The following is a 26,861-nucleotide window of genomic DNA, read 5'->3' as shown; positions in this document are numbered from 1 at the left end:
CTTGAGAAGTTGTAATAAGAATATTGTTTGGAGATGGAAAGCTGGTAAAGTAAATATCTTGAGAATAGCAGAGCAGTTATAAAGACCAATTCCACCTAGTTTTAGAACTGTAGCAGTCTATTCAGTGGCATAATAGTTCCAAAGTAGTTATTTTGCAGGTTGTTATGAGCTACTAAAACGTACATGTACAATCAAGCTCTTGTCTTGGTTTGAAGACTTCCCAAGACCTCCTACATAGTTGGTAATTTTTGAGAAGGAATCAGAATCTACTTGTAGTCACGGCTTGTTGTTTGTCATTGTCACACAGTGAGCATGCACAGCAGGACCAGTAAGGGAAAAGATGTTAAGTGGAATCTACAGATAGCCATTTGCAGCTTTCCTGTGTTCCTTCCCTCCTGTGATAAATCACCTAGAGTGCATCCTCCTTCCAGCAGTGAAAACATAACATGTGGGTGATATTTCTGCCCAGAGAAGCCCATTTGAGTCTTGGGAGTTTAGGGATTTTCTGAGAGCTGGTCACAGAACAGTGGAAGTGGAGCTCTGGCTCAAGTCCTCTGCCTTGGCTCAGGGAAATAATCTTATCAGTTAGGGAGCACACATTCTGGAAGCTACAGACCCAGACACCTGCCCAAGACCAACTCTGCAAGCCTTTCTAAAGATGTCAGCCTCAGGCCTGTTGTGTTAGCTCTGTTTGTATAAGTCTAATTAATAAGATATTTTTAGAATAAATAAATCCAATGGAAAATTATAGGTCTGTCAAATAAACCATTACAATTCTTGGGTGATGTCTGTCTTCCAATGTCTAAATATAATTTGTCCCATGTATAAAAGATAACAGCAGCTTACATGGTCTGGCTGACATATAGTATAGTGAGTGAAATGAGATTGTTTCATGTACTTGGAGGCAGAATATTAGGAGACTTGTATTAAATACAATGCACTAAGATTCTTGTAATTGTGAATTTTTTGGTATCTAAAAACACAGTCTCAAAAAAAAAATAAAAACACAGTCTCTGTCAGGAATACCTTTTCTGGGGCTTGAACTCAGGGCCTAGGTGCTGTTCCTGAGCCTTTTTTTCTGCTCAAGGCTAGCGCTCTACAATTTGAGCCATAGCGCAACTTCTGGTTTTCTGGGGGTCAATTGGAGTCTCATAGACTTTCCTGCCTGGGCTGGCTTTGAACTGCCATCCTCAGATTTCAGTCTCCTGAGTAGCTAGGATTATGGGCGTGAGACCCTAGTGCTTGGCATTTTACTGAGTTTTGCTTAAAGCTAGTGTTCTACCACTTGAGCCACACATACCTCCACTTCTGACTTTCTACTGATTAATTGGAGATAAGAATCTTACCAACTGTCTTGTCTGGGCTGACTTTAAAGTACAATCATTAGATCTCAGCCTTCTGAGTAGCTGGATTACAGGTATGAGCTACTGGTGCTACCTTTGTTTGGAATGCTGGGGTTGAATCTTTTTTTTTGGGGGGGGGGTCCAGTCGTGGGGCTTGAACTCTGGGCCTGAGCGCTGTCCCTCAGCTCTTCAGCTCAAGGCTAGTGCTCTACCATTTGAGCCACAGTGCCACTTCTGGCTTTTTTTCCTGCTTATGTGGTGCTGAGGAATTGAACCCAGGGCCTCAAGCATGCAAGGCAAGCGCTCTACCACTGAGCCACCTTCCCAGCCCTGGGGTTGAATCTTACGCTAAGCATGCACTCTACCACTGAGTTACCCACCTGCACTAGCCCTGGGAATTCCATTTGTAAGCAACAAATGAAAGACTGGAGTGTAAAGTTTGTCAATTGCTTTTCAGCATATGTGTATCTGTGGCTGCCCTGTAAAGCTCTTATGCACTGTCACTATACATCAAGCTTCAGAACACCTCGCAGGGCTGGATGCTAGTAGCTCATGACTATAATCCAGCCTACTCAGAATGCTGAGGTCTTAGGTACACGGTTCAAAGTTAGCCCAGGCAGAAAAATCCTGTGAGACTCTTATCTCCAGTTATCCAGCAAAATGTCAGAAGTAGAGGTATGGCTCAACTGGTAGAACACCAGCTGTGAGTGAAAAATCAAATGAGAGTGTGGAGCTCTGAGTTCAAGCAGCAGGACTGGCACAAAAACAGAAAGAAAGAAAAAGAAAGGAAGGAAGGAAGAAAGGAAGGAAGGAAAAGTATCAGGTGCTAGTGCCTGTAATCCTAGCCACTCAGGAGACTGAAATCTGAGGATCAAGGTCTGAAGCCAGCCCAGACAGGAAAATTCATGACACTCTTATCTCCATTTAACCAGTAAAAAGTCAGAAGTGGAGCTATGGCTCATGTGGTAGAGTGCCAGTCATTAGCAAAAAAGCCAAGCAAGAATTGGAGTTTGGGGGTTCAAGTCCCAGTTATAGCACACAGACACACACTCACAAACTCATGTTCACATATAACTTACAGATACCAAAAGATGATGTGAGCTGAGGGTGTAGCTCAGTGGTAGGGCAAGTAGTTAGTATGCACAAGGCGGCTCTGTGTACTATCCCCAGCAGTGCACGCACACACGGAGGGGGTCATAATAGTCCCTCATTCCCACGATAGTAATCAAGATTCAATTTCACATTACATATAAAGCACTTAGCACAGTGCCTAGTCTATGATAATAGTTATTATTATTATTATTATACTCTTATTAAGTTTCCTTTAGTTCTAAGCTCCTGGATCACTTGCCTACTGCAGAGCCTCCTACTTGGTCTCTAGGCCTCAAGCTTTCCTGTTCCTAATCCATTTTCTGCTGTCAAAATGATCCTCCCACATTATTCTGGAGTTTAAAGCCCTCAGTGGTTTCCTTTGGCTTACAGGAGAAAATGTACATAAATCCATATGGAACAAACTTGCAGTACCCTGAATTCCCTTGAGGGTTTTAATGCCATTGCCTCTCGGCTGTTGATATATACTCCTGCACTGCTCTGTGGGAGGAAAATACTGATCTGTTTGCTATTAGGATGGCAGCTTTCGGCAGTGGTTAAGGTGGGGGTGAGAGAATTCTCTCCATTGTTTGCAGTGATCATTACCTCCCTGTAAGGCACACTTACCCTTCTTTGGCTGGCTCTGTGTGCTCTGACTCTGAAAGATCATGCTTTGACTCGGTGTAAGAAGCTAGTTCTCTCTGCATGAATCTGGTATTTGTTTTCTAGAACTATTTCAAACCCGTAATAACCTTGCTTTTTGGCTTTTGGGCTGCATGTTTGATATTGCTAGGGGCTGCTCATGTCCTATATGGTGACAGATTCAATGAGTAGGTCAGGTGCAATGGATCTGATTTCTGTATCAGCTACTTCCTGGGGAATTTGGTTCAAGTCACTACTCCTGATCTTTAGGTTTGTGTGAAGAATAGTCAACATGGTGTTTTGTAAACCTTAACTTATTGTCACAATGGTACTTTTGCCTCTCTGTTACATTTCACACAAAAGGGAATTGGCAGGGCGGGGGGGGGGTGGGGAGCAAATTGTTATTTTTGCTTCTTTTTTTGAGTCATGCTTTTTAAACTTCTTTTAAAACAGCTCTCTCCTGTGATTGACTTCACCTCCATACCTCTCCCCCTGCCCACCTTGGTAATTATTGTTAATAAATCATGCTTGAGTCCTCCTTCCTTTGGGGATTATATATAGGTTAAAAGGTGCTCTTTATTGATCATGGCCCCCTGCAGTGCTGAAGTTTTGGTTGCCAGCTAGGAATGGAGTTCAGAGTACTACAGACTACTGTGCTTTTAATGCTTGAACTGGGTTATATTCTACTGTTTACTATGAAATGCAAAACTCATTGAAGGCATACTAAGTTATTCTGTTGCTTTCCTATTTAATGGCTTCCAGGGGCCCTTTGAGAAGGAAGTAAGTATGGCAGTAACAATGCTTTCTGTGTGCATGGCAACGTGTTTTTAAAACATGTGTTTTCCCACATGAAATGGATTTTGATAGAAAATATGGAGGAATATGTGCATGCTGTGCATCCTATGTCATTAATGCGTGTGTGTGTGTGTGTGTGTGTGTGTGTGTGTGTGTGTGTGTGCGCGCGCGCGCGCTGGTCCTGAGGCTTGAACTCCAGCTCTGTTTCCAGCTTTTTTTTTTTTGAGTAGTTTATTGGAGATAAGAGTCTCAGAAACTTTCCTGTCAGGGCTGGCTTCGAACCAGGATCCTCAGATGTCAGCCTCCTAAGTAGCTAAGATTACAGGAGTGAGCTACTGGCTCATGGCCTTGTGTCATTAACCCTAAAATCAACATTCCAATTACCTCTTTTTTGGTAATGGAGAAATAATTTACCAGCTGCCTGTGGTCAGCCTACAATGGACTCTGCTAAGCATTATGATGCTTTTTTTACTAGTGCCTTGGAATAGGTTTTCTTACATTGGGAATTTACCAGGAACTGGATGTCTTCAATAAATCTGTCTCACTGTGATATGTCTTTTATTTGTCAATGTCAAGATTCACATGGGAGCCATTGTGATCAACTCTTTTGTAAGTCAAGAGAGTGTCTTAGTGATAGTGATTCCCATGTGTGTGGATGGCTGCTTGTGACTTTGCTTTTTGTCTTGTAAAAAATGGTCTTGTGAAATCCTTTTTATTTTTCAGAGAGATTCCACTCTTTGTATGAGCATGTATGTGCATGAAAGATATTTGCTTCAGGGGGGAGGGGGGAGGCTGGGAAGGGATGTGAAGGGTAAACAAAGGAGGAGGATGCAATGCTTGGTAAGAAATGTACGCATTATCCTGTCCATGTAATTGTAACCCCTCTGTACAGTATGTTCACAAATAAAATAAAATAAAATTTTAAAAAAAGAAAGATATTTGCTTCAATTTTAGCCAGACCTTTTTTTTTTGTTGGTCATGGGGCTTGAACTCTGGGCCTGGGCGCTGTCCCTTAGCTCTTCAGCTCAAGGCTAGCACTTTACCACTTGAGCCATAGCACCACTTCCAGCTTTTTCTGCTTATGTGGTGCTGAGGAATCAAACCCAGGGCCTCATGCATGTGAGACAAGCACTCTACCACTGAGCCACCTTCCCAGCCCCTTAGACAGACCTTTAGAAACAAAACTTTTTTGATGAAATGACAAGGACTATTGCATGATGATTGTAATTTTTGTTTGTTTGTTTTTTGTCAGTCATGGGGCTTGAACTCTGGTCCTGAGCCCTGTCCCCCAGCTGTTCAGCTCAAGGCTAGTGCTCTACCACTTGAGTCACAGTGCCGCTTCTGGTTTTCTAGTGGTTAATTGGAGATAAGAGTCTCATGGACTTTCCTGCCCGGGCTGGCTTTGAACCATGATTCTCATATCTCAGCCTCTCCTGAGTAGCTAGTATGACAGGTGTGAGCTACGGGACCCCGGCTTGTATTTTGTTTTTAAAATAGGATTTATTTGTTTTAAAAGTAAGGAATACTATCAATTAAAACCTTTTGAAATGACTGAAATGTTTAATGGTCTGCACTATAAGATATGGCAGTCATGAACTACATATGGCTACAGAGCACTGGAAGGTTAGCCAATGCAAATAAAGAATGGCATTTTTAATTTTAATTGATCCCAATTGCTTTCAATGTAGATAGACACCATGGCATGTGGCTAGTGTTTTGGACAGTGCAGGTTTAAGAATACCCTCATTAATTTTTTTTTTGTCATGGGAGCTTGAACTCTGGGCCTGGGCACTGTCCCTCAGCTCTTCAGCTCAAGGTGAGCGTTCTACCACTTGAGCCACAGCGCCACTTCTGATTTTCTTGATGGTTCATTGGAGATAAGAGTCTCATAGACTTTCCTGCCTGGGCTGACTTTGAATCGTGATCCTCAGATCTCAGCCTCCTTGAGTAGCTAGGATTACAGATGTGAGCCACCGGTGCCTGGCTTACATTATAGAATTTAATATAGAAAATCTTAATATCTAGTGATGGTACCTCCCTGTAATCTCAGCTCTTGGAAGACTGAAGTAGAAGGATCAAAAGTTTAGGGCCAAGTCTGGCATGGCTCAGGCCTATAACCCAAGCTACTCAGGTGGTTGAGGTCTGAGGATCAAATTTTGAAGCCAGCCAGAGCAGGAAAATCCATGAGATTCTTTTTTTTTGGGGGGGGGGTCCAGTCGTGGGGCCTGAACTCTGGGCCTGGGCGCTGTCCCTCAGCTCTTCAGCTCAAGGCTAGTGCTCTATCACTTGAGCCACGGTGCCACTTCCGACTTTTTACTTTTTGCTTATGTGGTGCTGAGGAATCGAACCCAGGGCCTCAGGCATGCAAGGCAAGCGCTCTACCACTAAGTCACCTTCCCAGCCCCAAATCCATGAGATTCTTAACCACCAAAAATCTGGAAGTGGAGGAGTGGCTCAAGTGGTAGAGCTCTAGCCTTGAGAGAAAAAGCTAGGGGACAGCATCCAGGAGCTCAATTCAAGCCCCTTAGTACTGGTAGAAAAAATAATGTCCAGTGCTACATAGTAAAACTGTCTAAAAACCACCAACAGTATAACAATGAATGACTGCAGTATCTGATAGTTCTTCCCATGGTGAACCCAGTGTGAATGTTAGATTTATTCAGAAAGATAGATTCGTCTTAAGACTGAGCTGAAATGTTTTTAATTAAGTGGAAATATACTCAGATAAATCTAGCTTCTGATTTCTTTTATATTGGTTCTTCGTGAAACAGAAATAAAACCCCAAGTCACATGCCTAGCACAGAGTGGCACCCGCATTCCGTAGCATGTGCAGGAGCCACTGTTCTGTGTCCATCAGCGACCCACCTTTTATTTCTACCACTTGTTTCTTTTGCCAGCAGATGAATGTCCTCAAGTCAGCAAGTTTGGCAGTAGCACTTCTTTTGATAATTTTGTTCTAGAGCATCATGGTCTACTTTATTGTCCTACCCTGGATCTCTGAACACATATGAAAGAAAATCAGTGGAGATGAATGAACTCAAGCTGGAACCTCATTTTGTTAGATTTTTGCCTCTGCCATTTTGGTGTACTGGCAGAGCTTAGGGCAAATGGCCTCCAGATGGGAAATAAGAAAGGTTAGAAACAGACCTACCTAAGCCCACTGGCTAGTATGGTGCTGGGAATTATGCTGTATCCCATGAGTATGGGAAACAGTTCTGAAAATCATGCCCTTTGCAATTTCTCCTGATTCTTTGTATCTCTATGAGTTTCAAGAAAATACTAATATTATGAATTGGGTATGCAGCCATAATAAATAGCTACAGCTTATACATTTTATGTAGTTTTCATAGGAACTTTACACAGTCTTTTTTAGCCCTCAATGTTTTAGTGAAATTGGCAACTTGTTATTGCTACTTTCTTTTTGATTCTCACGGGTCATGTGAACTATCCAAAGGTATGTGGCTAATAAGTAATTATTGATATCAATAAATCTTGGGCTGGAGGTATGGCTCAGTAGTAGAATACATTATTAGCAAGTAAAAGGCTCTTAGTTCAAACTCTAGCACTGCAAAAACATCCTACTTATAGGATGGGGGCTATATGAGAGAGAAGATGTTAGCCCACCCTACACTCTACTCTGAGCTTAGTGAAGGGAAAAGAAGTGTGTGTAAAATTTGACACCTGAAGCAATGGAGTTTTTTCCTAAATCTCCCTTCTTTCTATTCTAGGAAAGAAGACATAGGTAGAATATACAAAGTTATATCGACTTTTCCAGCCAGTTTACAAAAATGTTCTGCAATTCTTATGCAGCAGAAGTGATTTCCCTGAACTAAAGTCTAACTATGACATCTTTTACTCTACTAATCTTAGGGATACATTTATCTTTTATGTCCAATTCATTCTTTTGGTGGTACTGGGGATCGAACTCAGGGCCTTACACTTGCTAGACAGGTGCCCTACCCCTTGAGCCACACTCTATTCCGTAGCCCAATTCTTAATCTTCCATCTCTTCTCTCTGCTCGAGTGTCCCTATATCTCTGCTGTTTTGTCCAAAAGTCAGGGAAGACAGTGAGCATACAACCCAGAAAAGATAGTGTATCTTTTTTGCTTTGTTTTGAATCTTTTAATACTCAATATATGTATAGTAAATCTTTGTTTTTTTAGCCTGTCAGAATAGAGTTTTTAAAACCATGCCCTTCTTCCCTTTTTTAAAAAAGTGAAATTTTACCTGCTTTGGAATTCAGACTCTGGTTGTTATTAGTCAGTAGATGCTCGGGATGGGTCAGGTACAGAATAAATACTTCCAAGCAGTATCAGTAGCACACTAGTGGAGTTCATTAATGTTATGGTTTACTTGAAACCAAACAAGAAGACCTAAACTGAGTTTAAGTCTCAGAGCTGAGGTTCAATTGCAGAGCTTACTCATTGAGATATATTTTTAAAGGAACCCAGCATGGTGATAGGGGTTTCAACAACCAGTTCTATACTGAGTACTATATATGAATCAAGGAAATAAGATCATCTCTTAGATTTCTAATTTGAAAATGGCATATTTCTCAAACTTTTGGACTAATGAGGTTTTGTTTTATTTTTTTGGTACTGGTCCTGGGGTTTAAACTTAGGGCCTGGGTTTTGTCCCTGAGCTTTGGTGTTCAACATTAGTGATCTACCACTTGAGCACAGTCCCACTTCTGGGGATTTTTTGGTGGTTAATTGGAGATAAGAGTCTCATGGGCTTTCCTGCTCGGGCTGGCTTTGAACTGCGATCCTTAGATTTCAACCTTCTGAGAGCTAAGGTTACAGGCATGAACTACCAGTGTCCGGTTTTGATGTGCATGTTTGTTGAAATAGAAAACTTCCATGCTGCTAGCATATAAATTGCAGTGAAAATATGACCTGAAGTGGCTAGGGTTTCAAGGCAAAGCAACTAGGGAGTATATTAACTTTTTATATGTGTATCTTTGTGTTTCCTAGGTCTTGAACCAACCTGCAGGCCCTAGTCATAATGACTACCAAGTCTAAGTTCCCTGTGAGATTTGCTAACAGCCATGGATGACTGATTCCTTTGTATCTAGGGAGGAACACACAGACAAAAACCAATCTGCAGCTGAAACAAAAAGGATAGTATCTGACTAGTGAATCAGCCATCCACAGCTGTGTTTACTGTTCTCTAGTCCTTTCTTTCGTGTTGCTGGAGGGGAGGAAAAACATCTTTTTCCTCTCCCCAGCTTAGGTTCATGTCTGAGGCCATGATAGCCAGAGACAGATTACTAACGAAAGATATACACATTCATTTAATATAACTTTTTTCTTTTTATGATTATCTCTAAGTAGTTGTACAAAGGATTTGCCATTTAACAAAGTTTATGAATAGCATATATCTTGACCAATGTCACCCCTTTGAACATTCTCCTTCCCCTCTTCACTCCTTCCCTCACTCTTCTTAATTTTGTAGGCTATACATTGGATTCTTTTTTTTTTTTTCTGTTGGTTGTGGGGCTTGAACTCTGAGCCTGAGGGCTTGAACTCTGAGGGCGGTGTCCCTCAGCTCTTTAGCTCGAGGTGAGTGCTCTACCATTTGTGCCACAGCGCCACTTCTGGTTTTTGGGCAGTTTATTGGACATAAAAGTCTTACAGGCTTTTCCTACCCATGCTGGCTTTGAATCATGATCCTCAGATCTCAGCCTTCTGAGTAGGTAGGATTACAGGTGTGAGCCACCGGTGTGGCTTACACTGGATTTTTGACTGTTTTTTCCCCCCATTTTCTCTTCTGTATTCATCTACCCTTTTCCCCTTGACCCCATGTCACCCCTTTTGAGTTTAATATAAATTTTATGTGACATAAGTCTTTGTTAGGGGCTGGGAAGGTGGCTCAGTGGTAGAGTGCTTGCCTTGCATGCCTGAGGCCCTGGGTTCCATTCCTCAGCACCACATAAGCAGAAAAAAGCCAGAAGTGGCGCTGTGGCTCAAGTGGTAGAGTGCTAGCCTTGAGCTGAAGAGCTGAGGGACAGTGCCCAGGCCCAGAGTTCAAGCCCCAAGACCAACCAAAAAAAAGAGTCTTTGTTAAGGAAATAAGCCCTAGTGCTTTCTGTAGCATGTTTGAGGAAAAGTGGAGAGTTATGGAGAAATAGAATAGGGTAAGGAGTATGATGTCATGGAATGGACTGGGGAATGAACCAGGGCCCATTTATTCAGATTGTTCTCTCTGTCCCTGTGTCTCAGAGGAAGGAGTCTCCTTTTCTCTGATATAGGGACAACACCTCTCACCTGAGGTCTTAATGGATCTACTGTCAGGAAAGATCCAGACCATCATTTCCAGGTTTTTTTTTTTTTTTTGGTGCTGGTCCTGGGGCTTGAAATCAGGGCCAGGGCATTATCCCCGAACTTTTTTTTTGCAAAAGGCTAGCACTCTACCAATTGAGCCACAGCTGGATTTCTTTTTCTTTACTTTTTTTTGCCAGTCAAGGGGCCTGAGCTCTGGGCCTGGGCGCTGTCCCTCAGCTCTTCAGCTCAAGGCTAGCGCTGTACCACTTGAGCCACAGAGCCACTTCCGGCTTTTTTTCCTTTTTGCTTATGTGGTGCTGAGGAATTGAACCCAGGGCCTCATGCATGCAAGGCAAGCACTCTACCACTGAGCCACCTTCCCAGCCCCAAGACAGAAATCAGGTCTTTTTTTGGGGGGGGGGTCCGGTCTTGGGCTGAACTCTGGGCCTGGACACTGTCCCTCAGCTCTTCAGCTCAAGGCTAGCACTCTACCACTTGAGCCATAGCGCCACTTCTGGCTTTTTTTTTCTGGTTATGTGGTGCTAAGGAATTGAACTCAGGGCCTCAGGCATGCAAGGCAAGCGCTCTACCACTGGGCCACCTTCCCAGCCCCCACAGCTTGATTTCTGACTATTTTGGTGCTCAAGTGGAGATAAAAGTCTCAAAGCCTTCCTTCTTTCTTGTGCTGGCATCAAACCATGATCTCAGCCTCCTGAGTAGCTAGGATTACAGGCATGAGCTACTAGCACCTGGCAACATACCATATTTTTGTTTATTGTGTCAAAAAGGAAATAGTTTGCATCAGAAATGTGAAGTATGAAAAACCAGTATCCAGGTAATATTGTTTGCACTTGACAACAAATTGAGATCAGTAGGGAAAGAACTAAGTGATACTCAATTTCAGATAGCTTAAGACTTAGGCCACAGTCTGAAGAATAGATTCTTAGAAAATGAAGGGGAACTTAGCAACACAGGCTTTCATTTTAAGTCATTAAAAAAAATAGAACAGCTCTAGTAGAAAGCAGACCATAAGTAAGAGGCATAGGAGAGAAATCAAGGTTTTGTTGAAGTTTACTGGTGATCAGTGGTCTCCAGAAGATAAATTTCAACTTGAACTGATTTTTTTCCCTGAATCTTCTCAATAAGTAAGTTCCAGTTTCTGATGACAGCAAGTAATTCATTTCTTTGACCCAAGAAGAAGGCCATGCATGTGGTTGGACTCACCTCTCCCTCTAGTGACCACAAAGTGATAACAGAGCATTCCTTAGTATTTTCTCTAGCGGGAGGTTAATTATAGAACATATTTGCAACTGAAAATGAATAATTGGTAAGTGTTTTTTTTAACACCTTGCTAAATTAGTTTTTCTTTTGCTCTAGTGATGGATCCAGCATTGCGAGTGATGATAGCTTTCTAGAGCCAAATATAGCTGATATGCAACTAACGAATGACTTGGAATAGCAGGGTCTTCTGAGAAGGTAAGAAGAAATCTTCAAGTACTAGTCCAATCGACAAGTAGATGGGAATATTACAGGTCTTAGCTTCCTTGGGATGCTATCTGATGGGCACAGAGAGCAGGACAGACCTAAGAGCCCACGGCACTCTTCAGAATTAGGACTTGGGAGAAATAGGATGCATCTGAGTTCAGAAACGAGTGTATAAATATGCCAGTAAATAAGTATCTGGGAGCTATAGCTGTTTAGAATTGTAGTAGTTTAAGTTGGGCATTGGCACATTTATTTTTCTGCAAGGCCAGGTAGTAAGTATGCTAGGCTTGTGGGTCTTGCAGTCTTTGTCACAACTACAGAAATCTGTCATTGTAGTAGGAAAGCAGCCAGAGGCAAGAAAGAAAGAAATTGACATGGCCCTGTGCCAATAAAACTTTATTTACAAAAACAGTTTACTGACTGTAGTGTAGATCTCTCATTGTATGGCAGATTCCTTTGGATTTGTATAAAATAAAATAACATTTTATTTCTTTGTAGGAAGATACTAGAGACAAGATTGGTGTCCAAGGGCAGCTTATTTTTCCTGTGGCTCTATTTCATATTATGAGAGAGGACAGGAACCTGCATCACTTTCCTAAATTTATTCTCAGAGGCAGGTATTGCCAGGAATTACCCTAGGGGTTGTGACAGACCTCAAATTGGATAGCTTCTTTTTAGTAGGGATGGCAGTGCATTGCTCTAGTGTGAGTTCTTTAGTATTTATCTGAGGAGAATACTGCACATGTTCATCAGTGAGGAAGCACAGCTATGTGTACTTAGGTTTAACTAAACACAGTCACCTTCAGGAATAAGGCAAAACACTGTACAGCTTATCGGGAGGTTTGTTTTGTTTTGGGATTTTTTTTTTTGGTCTTGAATTTAGGGTCTGGGCCCTGTCCCTGAGATGTTTCTTATTTAAAGCTAAGGCTCTATCTGTTTGAGCCACAGTCTGTTAGGTTTTTAAAGGAGGTAGCTGAGTAAGAACAGCACCAGCACGCACGTGGTATTCAGGTAAGGGGTAGGTTTATTCAGTAGACCTGCTGGGACCAGGCAAGGTTGGCACTCCACGTGGCTGGGAAAGGCCTGGGAATGAGAGAGAGCTGGGAAGAGAGGAAAGAGAGAGAAAAGAGCCAGAAAAGAGCAGAGAGAAGGGTAAGAACAGTAGCACTCACGTGGTATTCAGGTAAGGGGTAGACCTGCTGGGACCGGGCAAGGTTGGCACTCCACATGGCTGGGAAAGAGAGAGAGCAAGAAAAGAACAGAGAGAGAACAGAGAGAGCAAGAAAAGAGCAGCAAGAGCAAGAGAGCGTCTGGGCCTGGGCTAGGCCTTATGTAGGGTATGGGAGGGGAAAGGTGTGGCCATATCAAATTCAGATGTGACCTCAGCGAATGCAGATGTGACCTCTTCCAGGTGTGCCAGTTGCCTAGGTAACGCAGGTACTGGGTGGAGACTTTGCTGCGAGTAGGGTGGAGTCTGCTTGCCATCCAGGGGCGGACCTTACACAGTCCACTTCCGTTTTTTTGGTAGTCAATTGGACATAAGAGTTTAATGGCCTTTCCTGCCCAGGATGACTTTGAACCACAGTCCTCAGATCTCAGTCTCTTGAGTAGCAAGGATTACAGGCATAAGCCACCAGCCCAGCTAGAGGCATTTTTTTGTACCAGTCCTGGGTTTTGAACTCAGGGCCTGGGCATTGTTCATGAGCTTTTTTGCTCAAGGCTAGTGCTCTACCACTTTGAGCCACAGCTCCACTTTCAGTTTTCTGGTAGTTAATAGAAAAGAGTCTCATAGACTTTCTTGCTCAGTCTGGCTTTGAACCTCAATCCTCAGATTGCAGCCTCCTGAGTAGAGACGATTACAGGTGTGAGCCATTGGCATCTGGCTTTAGCTGGAGGTATTTTAAAGATGTGTATTATTCATTTTTGATGTTGCTAATACTTATATTCTCTTTTTAAGCCACTGAAACAATTGTAATCAACATGAAGGAATTACCTGAAGAAATCACCACACTTGTAAAGACTCACTCTAGTGTTTACCAGCATGGACTGTAAAGACTCAAAGGGATTCTTCTGATGCTTACTCTTGTGAACCAGAACCAAAGGAGTAGTTTCCATTTTTCTCCAGAGGCCACCTTTGATATTCATAGATTTTTGTAGTTAATTAAACTTTTTCCAACAATCAGTCATGGAGAAGGAAATTTTGTTTTTGTTTTGTCCCGCACATACTAATGTCATGATGTCACTGTGATAAGCGAGTATCCAGGTAATAGGGTCTTCCTCTGTGCTAGGGTAACAAGTCTTGTGTTGTAATTAAGTAAAAAAAAATGAGTTGCTCTCTTACTCTGAAATTCAACCACAGATTTATATATTGGCCAAGGATATTTTGATTACTCATCTTGCTTATTTCCTAGGAAAAAGTAAAAATGAACATTTCTAAGACTTGGAGTGGTGCAAGTATGATCCTCACTTTAAACACAAAATGTATAGCAGATCCAAAACCTCAGGAATCATGATGAGCATTTTAATTGAGGTGCAATTCACACAACAGAATGATTCATTATAACGTGAATAGTACAGTGGCATTTGTTGCTATCTTGCAACTGCTCCCTTTATCTAGTTTTAAAATGTTGTCATCACTCCAAAATAAAAGTGGTCATCACTCCAAAATAAATCCCTGTGTCTGAAAGCAGTCACTCCTCATTTTTCCTTCTTCCCATCCTCTGGAACCTCCCATTTCTTTTCTATGTATATAGATTTTCCCATCCAGATATTCATATGAGTGGAATCATTCAGTGTGTAACCTTTTTGTGCCTGGCTTCTTTCATTTATCTTACTTGTTTCAAGGTTCTGTCTATGTTGTATTATGTAGTTGAACTTTGTTTTTTTATGGCCAAATAAAATTCCTTTATGTATCTGCGGCCACACATTATTTGCTGGCTAATAGATATTTGGCTCATTTCCACCTTTGGACTATTGTGAATAGTGCTGCTGTGAACATTCATGTGCAAATATTTGTTGGAGTATATGCTTTTGATTCTTTCGGATATGTACCTAGAGTGGAGTTGTGGTGTCATATGGTATTTCTGCTTAACTTTTGAGGAAGATTCAGTCATACTTTAATTGAACACTTATAGACATAAAAATGATTAAAATGTTTACAGTAAAAAAGTCAAAATAGAAAATAAAGACAGGATCTAGCCCCATGTGTCCCTCACCTGCCTTACTGATACCATTTGATAAGTACAAGTCAGAAAAAAGACATACTTAATCAAAAGTTTAGGACAATAAATAACCTCAGCCCTTTGTCCAACAGGAAAAGAATTCAGAATTCAGAAGGATATGATAGAAAAGTTTATTAGAAAAGAAATATATCAGAGAAAGAGAGTATGGGGTATAGATATGCCACAAGAAGACAGTACTTCAGCCTGAGTCAGTCATCTTGTAACATCTTTGTTGTTACAGAGCTGGGCCTTGGGTTAAATAGGGTGAACTGGAGTTCTTGAAGATGGATTTCTGATTGGTGGGTCTTTCTGTTGGATGTGACACCAAAAATTGACTATCTTATCCTTATTTCCTCATTCTTTTGTCCTTTTAACCTCATCAATCTTTCGTAGTCCCTAATCTCCATTTTTCTCGTTAGGTTGGTTTTGGCTGATCAGCTTACCATGCCATCTGCAAGTTCTATAGCCACAATTCCCTGCTTTTCTACTAGCTTGTATCACCATTCCTGGCTCAGATATTCAACATTTTTATGCAGTATACTTCCTAGTTTTTTTCTGATGAATATGTTTAAGATAATTTGTTGCTCATATATAAGCCTTCACGCTAATTTAAATATTTTAACTGTTCACTTCATTTTTTTCCTCTTAAAGTTTTTTTTTAAAGCCATCATATTCTATTGAATTACTTTGAAAGATATCACAGAAAAGTAACATACCCAACACATGTAAAGAAAATAAGCTGAATAATTGTGGTAAACAAAAATATTAAAAAGCTTCAGGGTTCTACTTGTAAAAATTATAGCTGGAAGAGATCACAAGAGACTCCAAATCAAAAGCCCAGGTTAAAAGCTCGAATAGGCCTCACAGAGAGAAGGGTGAAAGCTCTGAGGCATGCTTTTAACATCACAAAGGGTAGTCTGGTTTAAATGGAAGTTTTCCATTTTAATGATTATGATTTCTAAAGTCATTGTTAACAAGTGCTTTTTCTGATGGCTAATAATGCATGTAAATGGAACCTGGAAAAGGGCACTTAAGAAACAATGAACCAGCCTCTCTGGTTTTGCTAGGTGATTTTTCCCCCCTCTTTGAGCACTCCCTTTTAACTAGGAATGGAACAAAATGTAGAGTAGTAGTAGCATGGCTGCTTAGCATATTGGACAGCTCCTTGGCACCTAGAAAATTACCATAAAGCATTCACTAACATTCATCCTGAGCCCCCTGCCAGAAGCTATGCATGGTATCAGGAACGGGCTACAGTGGGAGCAACATACCTTCCTGCACCTTCACAATTATCCTGTTTGGATACTATCACTCAAGCCTGGAGACAAAGGGTTTGGGTTGATTTTACAACCAGAGAGTCGTGTGACACGGGTGTACTTTGTAGACCTTTTTCAGGTATTCCTTTTGGTCACAGATTTATAAAAACTAGGCCTTTTCTATTCTTGAACCTAATTACCCCTCTAGGGGCAGTGTATCTCATTTAACATCTAAAAGACAAGTGAGAGTGATGGAAAGACTGCAGTTGTGTGCATTATTGAACAGTTGATTCCATTTCTTGCTATTCTAGTGATTTTTCTGCCTTATTGTCCTACTTCTTTCTCAGCTTCTGAACCTGGCTTACTTTTTGTTACATTTTTAATTTCTCTCTCACCTTACTTTAGCTATCCAGCATTAGTAGCTAGGATTATAGGCATGAGTCACCAGCACCGGATGTCTTCACTTTTTCTTAATGAATATTATGAAGGTTATGATTTTTATCTTACACACTAGATGGTTTTATTCTGTATCTCCATTACCTTTCCTTTTTTTTTTTTTGTTTGCAGCACTGGGGACAGAATCCAGGGCCTTGTACTTGCTAAGGAAGTATTGTGCCACTGAGCTATACCTCTAACCTCATCTTTCTTTTTTCCCCAACCCTATTAAATGTAATTCAACTCAGGTTGAAAGGATATTTAAAAAAAAATCTGTTTAAGAATGTAAACATAGGGGCTGGGAAGGAGGCTCAGTGGTAGAGCACTTGCCTTGCATGCTCGAGGCCCTGGGTTCGATTCCTCAGCACCACATAAGCAAAAAAGAAAAAAAGCTGGAAGTGGCACTGTGGCTCAAGTGGTAGAGCCCTAGCCTTGAGCTGAAGAGCTGAGGGACAGCGCCCAGGCCCAGAGTTCAGGCCCCACAACCGGCCCCCCCCCCAAAAAAAGAATGTAAACATAAGGCTGGGCATGTGGTTTAATGATAGAGTGCTTGCCTAGCATAAGGAAGTCCTTGGATTCAATTACACACACACACACACACACACACACACACACACACACACGACAGACACCTATACACTACTACTATTCCAAGCAAACTATAGTAGCTGTTCCCACCCTATACAAACTATGGTAGCAGGACAAATCTCACCTACTTTTGTAAATAAAGTTTTGTTGGAGCACAGTCATGGACATTCCATTACTTCTTGTCTATGGTTGCTTTTTTTGCTGTAAAAGAGGAATGGTTGCCATGGAGACCCACAAAGGCTAAACTATTTGACCCCTTACAGGAAAAGTTTATTTATTCCTGATCTAAAAGTGTATCTCCAGTGGAATTCAAATTTTAAAACCTCTTTTCTCTATACAGTAAAAATAAAATTTGAAAGGATCTTAAAAAAGACTGCATGAATTGCAGTTACAAATGGGAAGATTACAGAAAAGTCTCTCATTAACCTCTTTGCTCTAATACATTGTTCTCCTTCCTAGAGGTCATATTATCAGATTGTTCTATGTTCTTCAGAGACATCATGCAAAGATTTTTTTTCTTTTTGCTATAGGGTTTAAGAAACGTTCTTATTTTAGGTAAGATTCGAATTCTCCATTTCATGAAAAAATAATAATTGGAGATACCGAGTAAACAATGTACAGGGAGAAAGGTCAGTAATTTGTTAGTTTCTCCCAGGTATTGTGTATATGCTAAAAGGCCCGATTCTGAGTGGATACAGCAGAGAACACGGACAATGTGGTGACCCAAGTGGCGAAGTCTTTGCTACAAACAGTGCTTGAATTGGTCTGGAGGGATGAGTTGATGCTGAGTAGATAGATTCATCTTTGTATTATCAATGCTGGCAAGACCAGTTATTGACTAGTATCCCAGACACTTCCCAAGGATGCACCCGGGATACAGTGTTTCTACTTCAACTAATACTACCCAGATGTGGAGCATCCCCAAAATTGTGAGTCATTGTGAATGCTGGGATTCTTTTCAGCAACAGGCAGACATTGGTTGATGAGAAACCCAAGATTTATCTCAGGTTTTAGAAGAGTTCAGATATCTTTCTCTCTCCTTTATACCAGCTGCTTTTGAGACCTGAGCTATGCAAAAAGTATAATGTAAATGACTGTGTTACTTGATTTCCTTTTCTTTTTTGGTGTGTGTGTGGAGGTGTGTGACAGGATTTCACTTGGTAGTGTGGCTGCTCCCAAACTCATGACCCACCTGCTTTGGGTTTCCTAACTGCTAAGAGTACAGGTATATACCACTATACCCTAGCCCACATGTTTGTTGAAATGTTCTAATAGCCATAATAACATAGTAAATATAAACATGAAATTAATTTTAGTAATTCAGTAATTTGAATACAATATCTAAAACAATTTCAACATGTAGTATAAAATTATTAATGGTATCATGATGAAACTCCTTATATGCAATTTATTACATGCCTATAAAAATAAAACAACTATTGTGTGTGTGTGTACTAGAGTTTGACCTCTCAGCTTTTTCATTCATGTCTGGTACTCTTACCATTTGAGCCAAGTGTTCAGTTCCAGCTTTTTGCTGGTTAACTGGAGATAAGTCTTCTGGGGTTGTCTTTTCTGGCTGACTTTGAACCAGGATCCTAAGATCTCAGCCTCCTGAGTAGCTAGAATCATAGATGTGAGCGACTGATCCCTAGCAAAATAAAAAATCTTAATAGGATATTTTGCATTTTTTCTTCTTATTAAGTCTGCAATTTGGTGTGACTTTCACATTTCTAGCAGATCAAAACAGCCACTTTTTTAATTTTTATTTTTATTGTGAAAATACTGTACAGAGGGGTTATAATTATATGGGCAAGATAATGAGTACATTTCTTATCAAGCATTGTCGCCTTCTCCTTTGTTTCCTCTTCCCATCCCATCCCATCCTCCTCCCCCCCTCCACCAAAGTTGTAAAGTTCATTTTCGACATAACGACTTGTACATCTCATTGTTGCAATGGGTCCACCTGTATCCCTAGTTAAACGATTTAAAACAGCCACATTTCAAATGCACAGTAGCTCTCATGTAGCTAGTAGCTAAAGCTTTGAACAGCTTAGCTTTAGACTATTTATTGTTAAAGACCAATAAGGCAGACTTTATTCTAGGGGAAACTATCATAATAAGTATAAGGGTCTCTCAGTGGGTAGTAACTGAGCTCAGCTTGGACTCCAACTAGATAAAGTAAGGGTTTATAACCAAAGGGCATGATGAGGGCCGGTGGATAGAAAATTACTATGCAGAGACATCAGGGCTAAAGGGGAATCTTGCCAGAGCAGCTCAATAGAATTCTTGCTGAAGGCAAAGCAGGGTGATAAGGTGCTGAGGCTGGTTAGATATCAAGGGTAGATTTTTCTCCAAACTGACTGAGAATTCTGGCTTAAATTGCTTTCCATAGACAGAGAAGCCCAGAGGAACTTGTACGTTTAGATCAAGGAGCGAGTCTTTGTCAGCTGACTTATGACTTGCTCAGGGGAATGTGGATGAACCCCAATTTTTAGACCCTAGGCCCAAACTCCAGGAGTTTTGCCTGTCAAGTCCAGCTATTCATCCCTTTATACTAAATAAATGAACATGGTGAAGGGCAGAGAAAGGAGATTTATTACGTGACAGTCATGGGAAGACAGCACTTTAATACATCTTCAGCAATCGTCAAGGGTACAGACATCTGTCTTAGGTTAAATAGGGAGAATTGGGAGCAGGCAGTGAGAAAGGTATGCAGAGTTAAAACAATCCCAAGTCCCAGCGGTGTTGAGAGGCCGTCAGAGGGTCAGGTGGTCTAACAGGATTGCTCAGATGGGCCCTGGTGTCAGTTAAGAGTCATTAGTGACCAGCAGGCAGTCTGTAGCTCTTGCAGCAGTGTCACAAGATGATAAGAAGGCATCGCCTGTCTGAGGGGCAGTTTGCCTTGTGTCACAAGATGCTTGTAGGTAAGTACTATCCTTCCTGCAAAGTGACTGTGGGAGGAAATGGCTCAGATCAAAGGACAGGCAAAGGGGCCAGGCATGGGATCTCAAGCTTTTATATTGCTTTTAGTTCATTCATGGGCTCAGCAAAAGCAACATTGAGGTTGTCTCTTACAACCTTAAAGCATCTCTCTTTTGCTTGTTTAGCTGGCACTCTACCACTTGAAAAATGCCTTCAGCCCAGCATCTTCTTTTAGAAATCTCAGTTTGGTGTTTTGGGTGAAGCCAGTGTAGCAGGCCATGTCTGAGGCCTGCTGTTGGATTTGGTAATCTGGCACCCTTTTTGTTTCTTCCAGTGACTCCCTGGCTACTCCAATTCCTACCACATTGCCCCTGGCATTTGAGCAAGTGCTTGCTACTCTTTTCCTTAGAAGTTGCTACATGCAAATAGTATTCTTGGAGGTAGGAAAGATACTGATTTAGGTTTGCTATTGTAGCAGCTATGATTATTTGCCTGTGCATATAGGAGAGAAATTTACTTGGCAGGTTTGTTCAGAAATCCCTTAAGAACATTTGCAAGTAATGAGTACTTTCTGTATTCACAGGACAATAAACACTGACAGCAAATTCTAATTGCCAGTGTGTTACTTCGATATTTTGTCCTTGATTCAGGCATAGCTTAGAAAATAGCCAGACTGTTTGGCAAGCTGTGGATAGAAGCTATGGTTGATAAGTATATTTGGCCTTTCTCATCATTAGGATCAAATAAAATGAACATTTTTCATTTTAAAATGTGTAAGCTGGGTAAGGTGGTACATGCCTGTAATCTCAACCTTTAGAAAGCTATGGTAGGAGGAAGGCAAGTTCCAAGCCAGCGTGGACTACTTAGAAAAACCCTGTTTCTAAAACCATGGTAATTTGATTCATTAACATTTTAAGGGGGTGCTGCTAAAGTGCTTTATTACCAAACCACAGCCCCATGCTTATAATTTTTTGAGTCAGCATTGCCGATAGGGATCTAGATAGTGAGATGCAAAGGTTATTTAGAGCCTTGTGTTTAGAGAATGCAATTCTGTTAGGGGCAGATAGAGAGAGATTGATATGGATCATATGGAGTCTAAGATGACTCCCCAAAGGCTGGAACAATGGCATGGCATCTTACTGGAGAAATGATCGTGCAGGTGCTAGGCTTTTTACACTATGAAATCAGTATACAGAATCATTTACTCCAACCAAGGATACAGCTGGATAGATGGGTGGAACTAACACATGTATTATGAAGTGGTTCTGTAATAATAGTGTAACTTCTAGCTTTTGAATGAACAAGAGGAAATGCAGTTGTGATTTGAAGCTGGGAATCTGTTAAATGTGAGGATTGCACTAGGAACCTTTTTCATGGCTCTTCTGATTCCTGGCTATCTATGGCTTGAGGGTAAATAATTGTGGATTAGTGTATTTCTTTTCTAACCTAAAACAGAGCAATGACAACCTAGGCAATATGTAGCAGACTGGGAGCTGCTGATGTTAATGATCCAATCAAAGTTGCTTTAAAATGTCAGTTAAGGCAAACTGTAATTGTGGAGCAGAAAAATCTTTCAAGTGTCTATGTAAATGATGTGATATTTAATGTCTATTGGAAGTTTCGTTTTACATTTGATTTATAGTCTGGCTCGGGTGATGTCGAGACAGTGAACTTTCTCTTTTTTGTGCCATACTCCATGGCTGGACCCCTGAAAGCTGGAAGCTTGGTGCGTGTTTCAGACTGAATATTGATATGTCCACCCTCTGTTCATATGGCAAATCCTAATACCCAAGGTGATGGTAGTTGGCAGCGGTGTCCTTGAGTATAAATTAAGCCATGACGGTCAGGCCCTCATGATGGCAGTTAGACCTTTAAGAGAAGAGAGAGGAAATGATTGTTGTCTCTGCTATGGGAAGACACAGAGGGAAGGCAGCCATTTGCAAGAGCCATCTGCCATTCTCTGGAGGAGAATCCTCACCGGACCACTAGGTCTTCGGCACTTTGACTTTGGACTGTGGAAAAGAAGTTTTTATGGCTTAAAATCATCCAATCTACGGTATATTTGTTATAGTAGCCCAAATCGAGACTGTATCCAGAACACATCCCTAGTGATGCTACTGAATGTATATCTATATCTATCTATCTATCTAGAGAGTTCTCTTTATTGATTAGAAGGATCCAATAGAAAAAAAGTAATCTTCTGGTTTGTGTCTTGCAAACCTGGGGCTTACCAGGAAGCTAGTAACAGAAGCCCTTCATGTAGAAGAGAAACTTTTTTTTTCTTTTTCTTTTTTCTTGTCGGTCATGGATCTTGAACTCTGTGCCTGGGTGCTGTCCCTGAGCTCTTCAGCTCAAGGCTAGCACTCTACCACTTGAACCACAGTGCTGCTTCCAGCATTTTTGGTAGTTTAGTGGAGATAAGAGTCACACAGACTTTCCTTCCCCGGGCTGGTTTTGAACCGCAATCCTCAGATCTCAACCTCCCGAGTAGCTAGGGTTACAGGCTTGAGCCAAAGTGCTTGGCTGAGGAAATACCTCTTGATGTGAGAATGAGAGGGCTGAATCCTCATACAGCATGCAACTGGTTCAGACAAACACAAACTGCATTGTTAAGTTGGATGCTTGCAAAAACTACTGAATTGAATCAGATACAAGGTAGCCTCCAGTCTCACAGCATCTGCTCAACCACAGCATGGTAGTATTTTTCTGGATGCATTTTTCTCTATTTCATCTGAAGCTATACCATATAGATTGGCTAATTTTGGAATATCCATAGTTGGGTCTGGGTAGCTTTCTGGTTTGGTAGAAACAGCGTAGCAGAAACTCAGTTCTGCTTCTAGGCAGAAAGAAGCATTCAGAAAGAGCATGAAAGGAAAAACCACATGTAACTTACATTTCCACATAGACTTAGAGCCCGGCTCACCTAAACTCTTACGAGATTTTTGGGTTTCATTGGCTTGGTTGCTTTGCCCTGGCAATTACAATTCACTCTTATGCCATCTCAAGATGTTAGGAAGACAGCCATGATAGCACATGAGGGGTTAAACTGTAGGCTTTATTTACTTAGAACTTCAACTCCAGGTTTATTGGGGAAGCAAGGCCGCTGTGGTTGGGATTCCACAGCTGCGGGCAAATGCAGAGCCTACAAATTGGCAATCTAATCAAGATAATGTATTTATTGTCTGCACCTGAGGTTTTCTTTAGCTAGGACTCATTGGGTGTACCAAGCCAGCAGCGAAGTAGGTAAGCGTGGTAGCATGTGACTTATTACAGAACTGAAAGTGTCTTTTTTCTAATAAGGCATCTTTCCCCCTCCCAGAGGATCATCTGGAGATGACTTTATTCTGCAAGGGAACCCAACTGATGGGGGAAAACTCTTGAAGCCCCTTCGCCATTGTTTATTTAACCTTAAGAAATCCCACTTAATGTAGGAGAGAATGAGAAAGATTGAAAGAGGAGATGAGTCAGATCAAGATACAGTGTATGGAGCCGGGTGCCCGGGTGCCTGTGGCTCACACCTGTAATCCTAGCTACTCAGGAGGCTGACATCTGAGGATTGCGGTTTGAAGCCAGCCTGGGCAGGAAAGGCCATGCGACTCTTATCTCCGATGATGAACCACCAGAAAATGGGAAGTGGCGCTGTGGCTCAAGTGGTAGAGCACTTGCCTTGAGCTGAAGAGCTCAGGGATAGTGCCCAGGCCCACAGTTCAAGCCCCAGGACAGATAAAAAAAAAGATACATTGTATGCATATGGATATGTCTAAATGAGGGGAAAAAAGAAATATGAGAAAAAAGAAACACTAAAATAAAGAAATCCCGTTTTATAATAATCAAAAGACAAAGTGGTAAACTTTGTCCAGACCCATATAGGTTTTTAATATGTGATTGATATAGGTTTAATAAGTTATTGATATGTGAAATGTCTGGTGGGCTTTTCTAGTTTTTTGTTTTTGTTTTGCTGGTCCCGGGGCTTGAACTTAGGGTCTGAGCACTGTTCTTTGACTTCTTTGTGCTCAAGGCTAGTGATCTATCACTTGAGCCATGGCGCCACTTCCAGCTCTTTCTGAGTAATTTATTGGCAGAAGAGTCTCATGGACTTTCTTGCTGGGGCTGGCTTCCAACCATGATCCTCAGATCTCAGCCTCCTGAGTAGCTAGGATTACAGGTGTGAGCTACCAGTGCCTAGCTTCTACTTTTTTTTTTTCACTGCAGGTGACCATTGTAGTGCTAGGGTGGGTGCGCATGCGCAAATTCATGTGTCTCTATTGTAATGAAATGCTCTTGGTTACAACCCTAACCCTCGCTTTCTGTTTATCTGAGGAATAGCTCTGGGCCCTTCCAACTCCAAATCATGCTAGAGATCTCACACAGGCATTTGCTCTCACCTCTCACCCTCATCAGCGTGACTACAATGTCAACTTATTCTTACTTGAGTTGTTAATTCACACTCTCTTTTGGGCCTGCAAAAGCATGCATTCACATATATATATGTATATGTATATATATATATATATATATAAAATTTTTGTTACCTACTTTTTTTTAATTGTCAAGGTGATGTACAGAGGGGTTTCAGCTACATAAATAAGGTCATGAGTAGATTTCTTGTCAACCTTGTTACCCCTTCCCTCCATTTTCCACTACGTTCCCTGTCCCCCCCCCCAATCAAGTTGTGTAGATCATTGCCAACATGCTGTCTTGTGTATATTGCTGCTGCACTGGTTCCCCCTTGTCCTTTGTCTCACCATTCTGTCCATTTTTTACACTGAGATATTTGCAGATGGCTGCAGCTCTGCCACACGTGGTTCTGTGGCAGGCTTGTTTGTGGTCTGTGCCCGCTGTCATTAGTGGCTACCCATCGCATGTCCTTGAGGCCTGTGGCTGACGTGTAGTAAAGTGGCCAAGACAAACCACATGAACATAACAAGCAAAGCCTCTTCTTTAACGCCATTGGCTAAAGAAAACCACACAGCCCTAGCCCCAAAGAAGTGAGGGGTGCGATTTATTCTCTGTTGGCAGAATACCCTGGTAAAGGCAGGGAAGGACAAAAGACTGGAGAACAAATAATCCTTTCTAAGAAATCACCCTGATAGTTAAATCTTCCTCTTTTACATGGGTACTTTGCATCTGGTGGTTTTTTTCCTTCTCATATTAGAAGCCAGGATAGAAGAGATGGTCTGGATTGGACGCAAGGAGTGTTCATTCCGTTTTAAATATATCCAGTTTGAGGGGGCTATGGGAGCCATTGGAAAGGTAAGGAGACTATTGGTCACCCAGATTCAGAACCAAAACATTTGGTTGTATATCTTCCCCTCAAGCTCCTGCAGATTTTTTTTTCTGTTTTCCAGTCCTGGGGCTTAGACTCAAGGCCTGGGTACTGTCCCTGAGCCTTTGTATTCAAGGCTAGCACTCCACCACTTAAGCCACAGCTCCACTTCTGTAGGGATTTTTGTAGTTTAGTGGAGATACAAGTGTCACAGACTTCCCTGCCTGTCCTGGTTTTGAACCAGGATGCTCAGATCCCAGCCTCTAGAGTAGCTAGATTACAGGCGTGAACCAGAAACACCGGGCTACTACAGACTTTTCTCAAAAACAAAAATGCTAGAAAAGTTTATCAGAAGGGAACTATGGCAGAGAAAGGGAGTGAGGAGTATAGCTACACCATCCCGTACCACCTGCCGCATTACATAGCTTCGCTGTGGCTTATTTATAGGATGAACCGGTGATTTTTTTTTTTTTTTTGCTTGAACTCAGGGCCTGGGTGCTGTCCCTGAGCCTTTCTATGCTCAAGGCGAGCGCTCTACCACTTGATCCACAGGGCTACTTCTGGTATTCTGGTGGTTTATTGGAGATAGGAGTCTCACGGTCTCTCCTGCCCAGGCTGGCTTTGACCTGTGATCCTCAGATCTCAGCCTCCTGAGTAGCTAGGATTACAGGTGTGAGCTACCAGCGCCAGGCTTTGAATTGGAGCATTTAAAGATGGCTTTCTGATTGGTGGGTTGGATCTTGTTGCTGTTTCCTGGAAGCTTGTTATACCGAGGACTTACTGAGGTATCCTTTGCTCCTCATTCTTTTGTCCTAATTTCCTTATTGCCTCAAAGGGGCTATAAAAGTTTTGGTTGGTCAGCTTATCCTGCCCCTTGCAAGTTCCATAGGTTCTCTGACTGGCTGCTTTTCCACTAGTTTGAAATATTTCTCCTCTGAAGAGATAATCCTAACCACTTATACAGAAATGTGGTGAGGACCACACCCCCATAGGTGCTTAAAGCAGAGCTAACAAAAACTGTGATTTGTTTCTCAGGGTTCAATCCATTAAGCTGTCATGATAAAGTGACTGGATTCTGAACCACAAGTCCTCTTTCCTTTCAAATACAACTGCTACCCAGTTGGTGGAAGAAGCTGGCGTGGAACTTGAAATCCTCCTGCCTCAGCCTTCCTAGTGCTGGAATTACCGGTATGCCCTACTATGCCAGGCTAACTGCATTTTTTTTGTCTGTCATGGCGCTTGGGTGCTGTTCCTCAGCTCTTCACCTGAAGTTGAGCACTCTACCACTTGATCCACAGTGCCACTTCAGGTTTTCTGGTAGTTAATTGGAGATAAGACTCTCATGGACTTTCCTTCCCAGGCTTGCTTCAAACCACGATCCCCAGCTCTCAGGCTTCTGAATAGCTAGCATTACAGGTGTGAGCCACCAGCATTGGCTAACTGTGCATTCTTAAAAGTCAACATAAAAGTTCTCTGTGAAATTGTCATGCAAGTTTTTATTACTTCAGAGGGGTTATGTGACTGAAGGACACTGGCAGATTGTATACTTCAATCT

General features: G+C 41.7%; 1 protein-coding gene across 5 annotated transcripts in view; it reads left to right on the top strand.

Moving 5' to 3' along the window:
* Positions 1 to 13,800, top strand: part of Ctps2 (CTP synthase 2) — a 109,901-nt gene extending 96,101 nt beyond the window's left edge. For all 5 annotated transcript variants that reach the window (XM_013032113.1, XM_013032116.1, XM_013032112.1 and 2 more), the window contains 2 exons: positions 11,511 to 11,609; positions 13,576 to 13,800. In XM_013032113.1, coding sequence (XP_012887567.1) covers positions 11,511 to 11,592 — 82 coding nt within the window. In that variant the 3' untranslated portion in view covers positions 11,593 to 11,609; positions 13,576 to 13,800. The remainder of the gene's footprint in view (positions 1 to 11,510; positions 11,610 to 13,575) is intronic.
* Positions 13,801 to 26,861: the final 13,061 nt, after the last annotated feature.

Source organism: Dipodomys ordii, unplaced genomic scaffold (genome assembly GCF_000151885.1).
Source record: "Dipodomys ordii isolate 6190 unplaced genomic scaffold, Dord_2.0 Scaffold150, whole genome shotgun sequence".
Lineage (NCBI taxonomy): Eukaryota > Metazoa > Chordata > Mammalia > Rodentia > Heteromyidae > Dipodomys > Dipodomys ordii.
The sequence above is the reverse complement of the archived record's forward strand: the minus strand, read 5'-3'. Positions and strand labels throughout refer to the sequence as shown.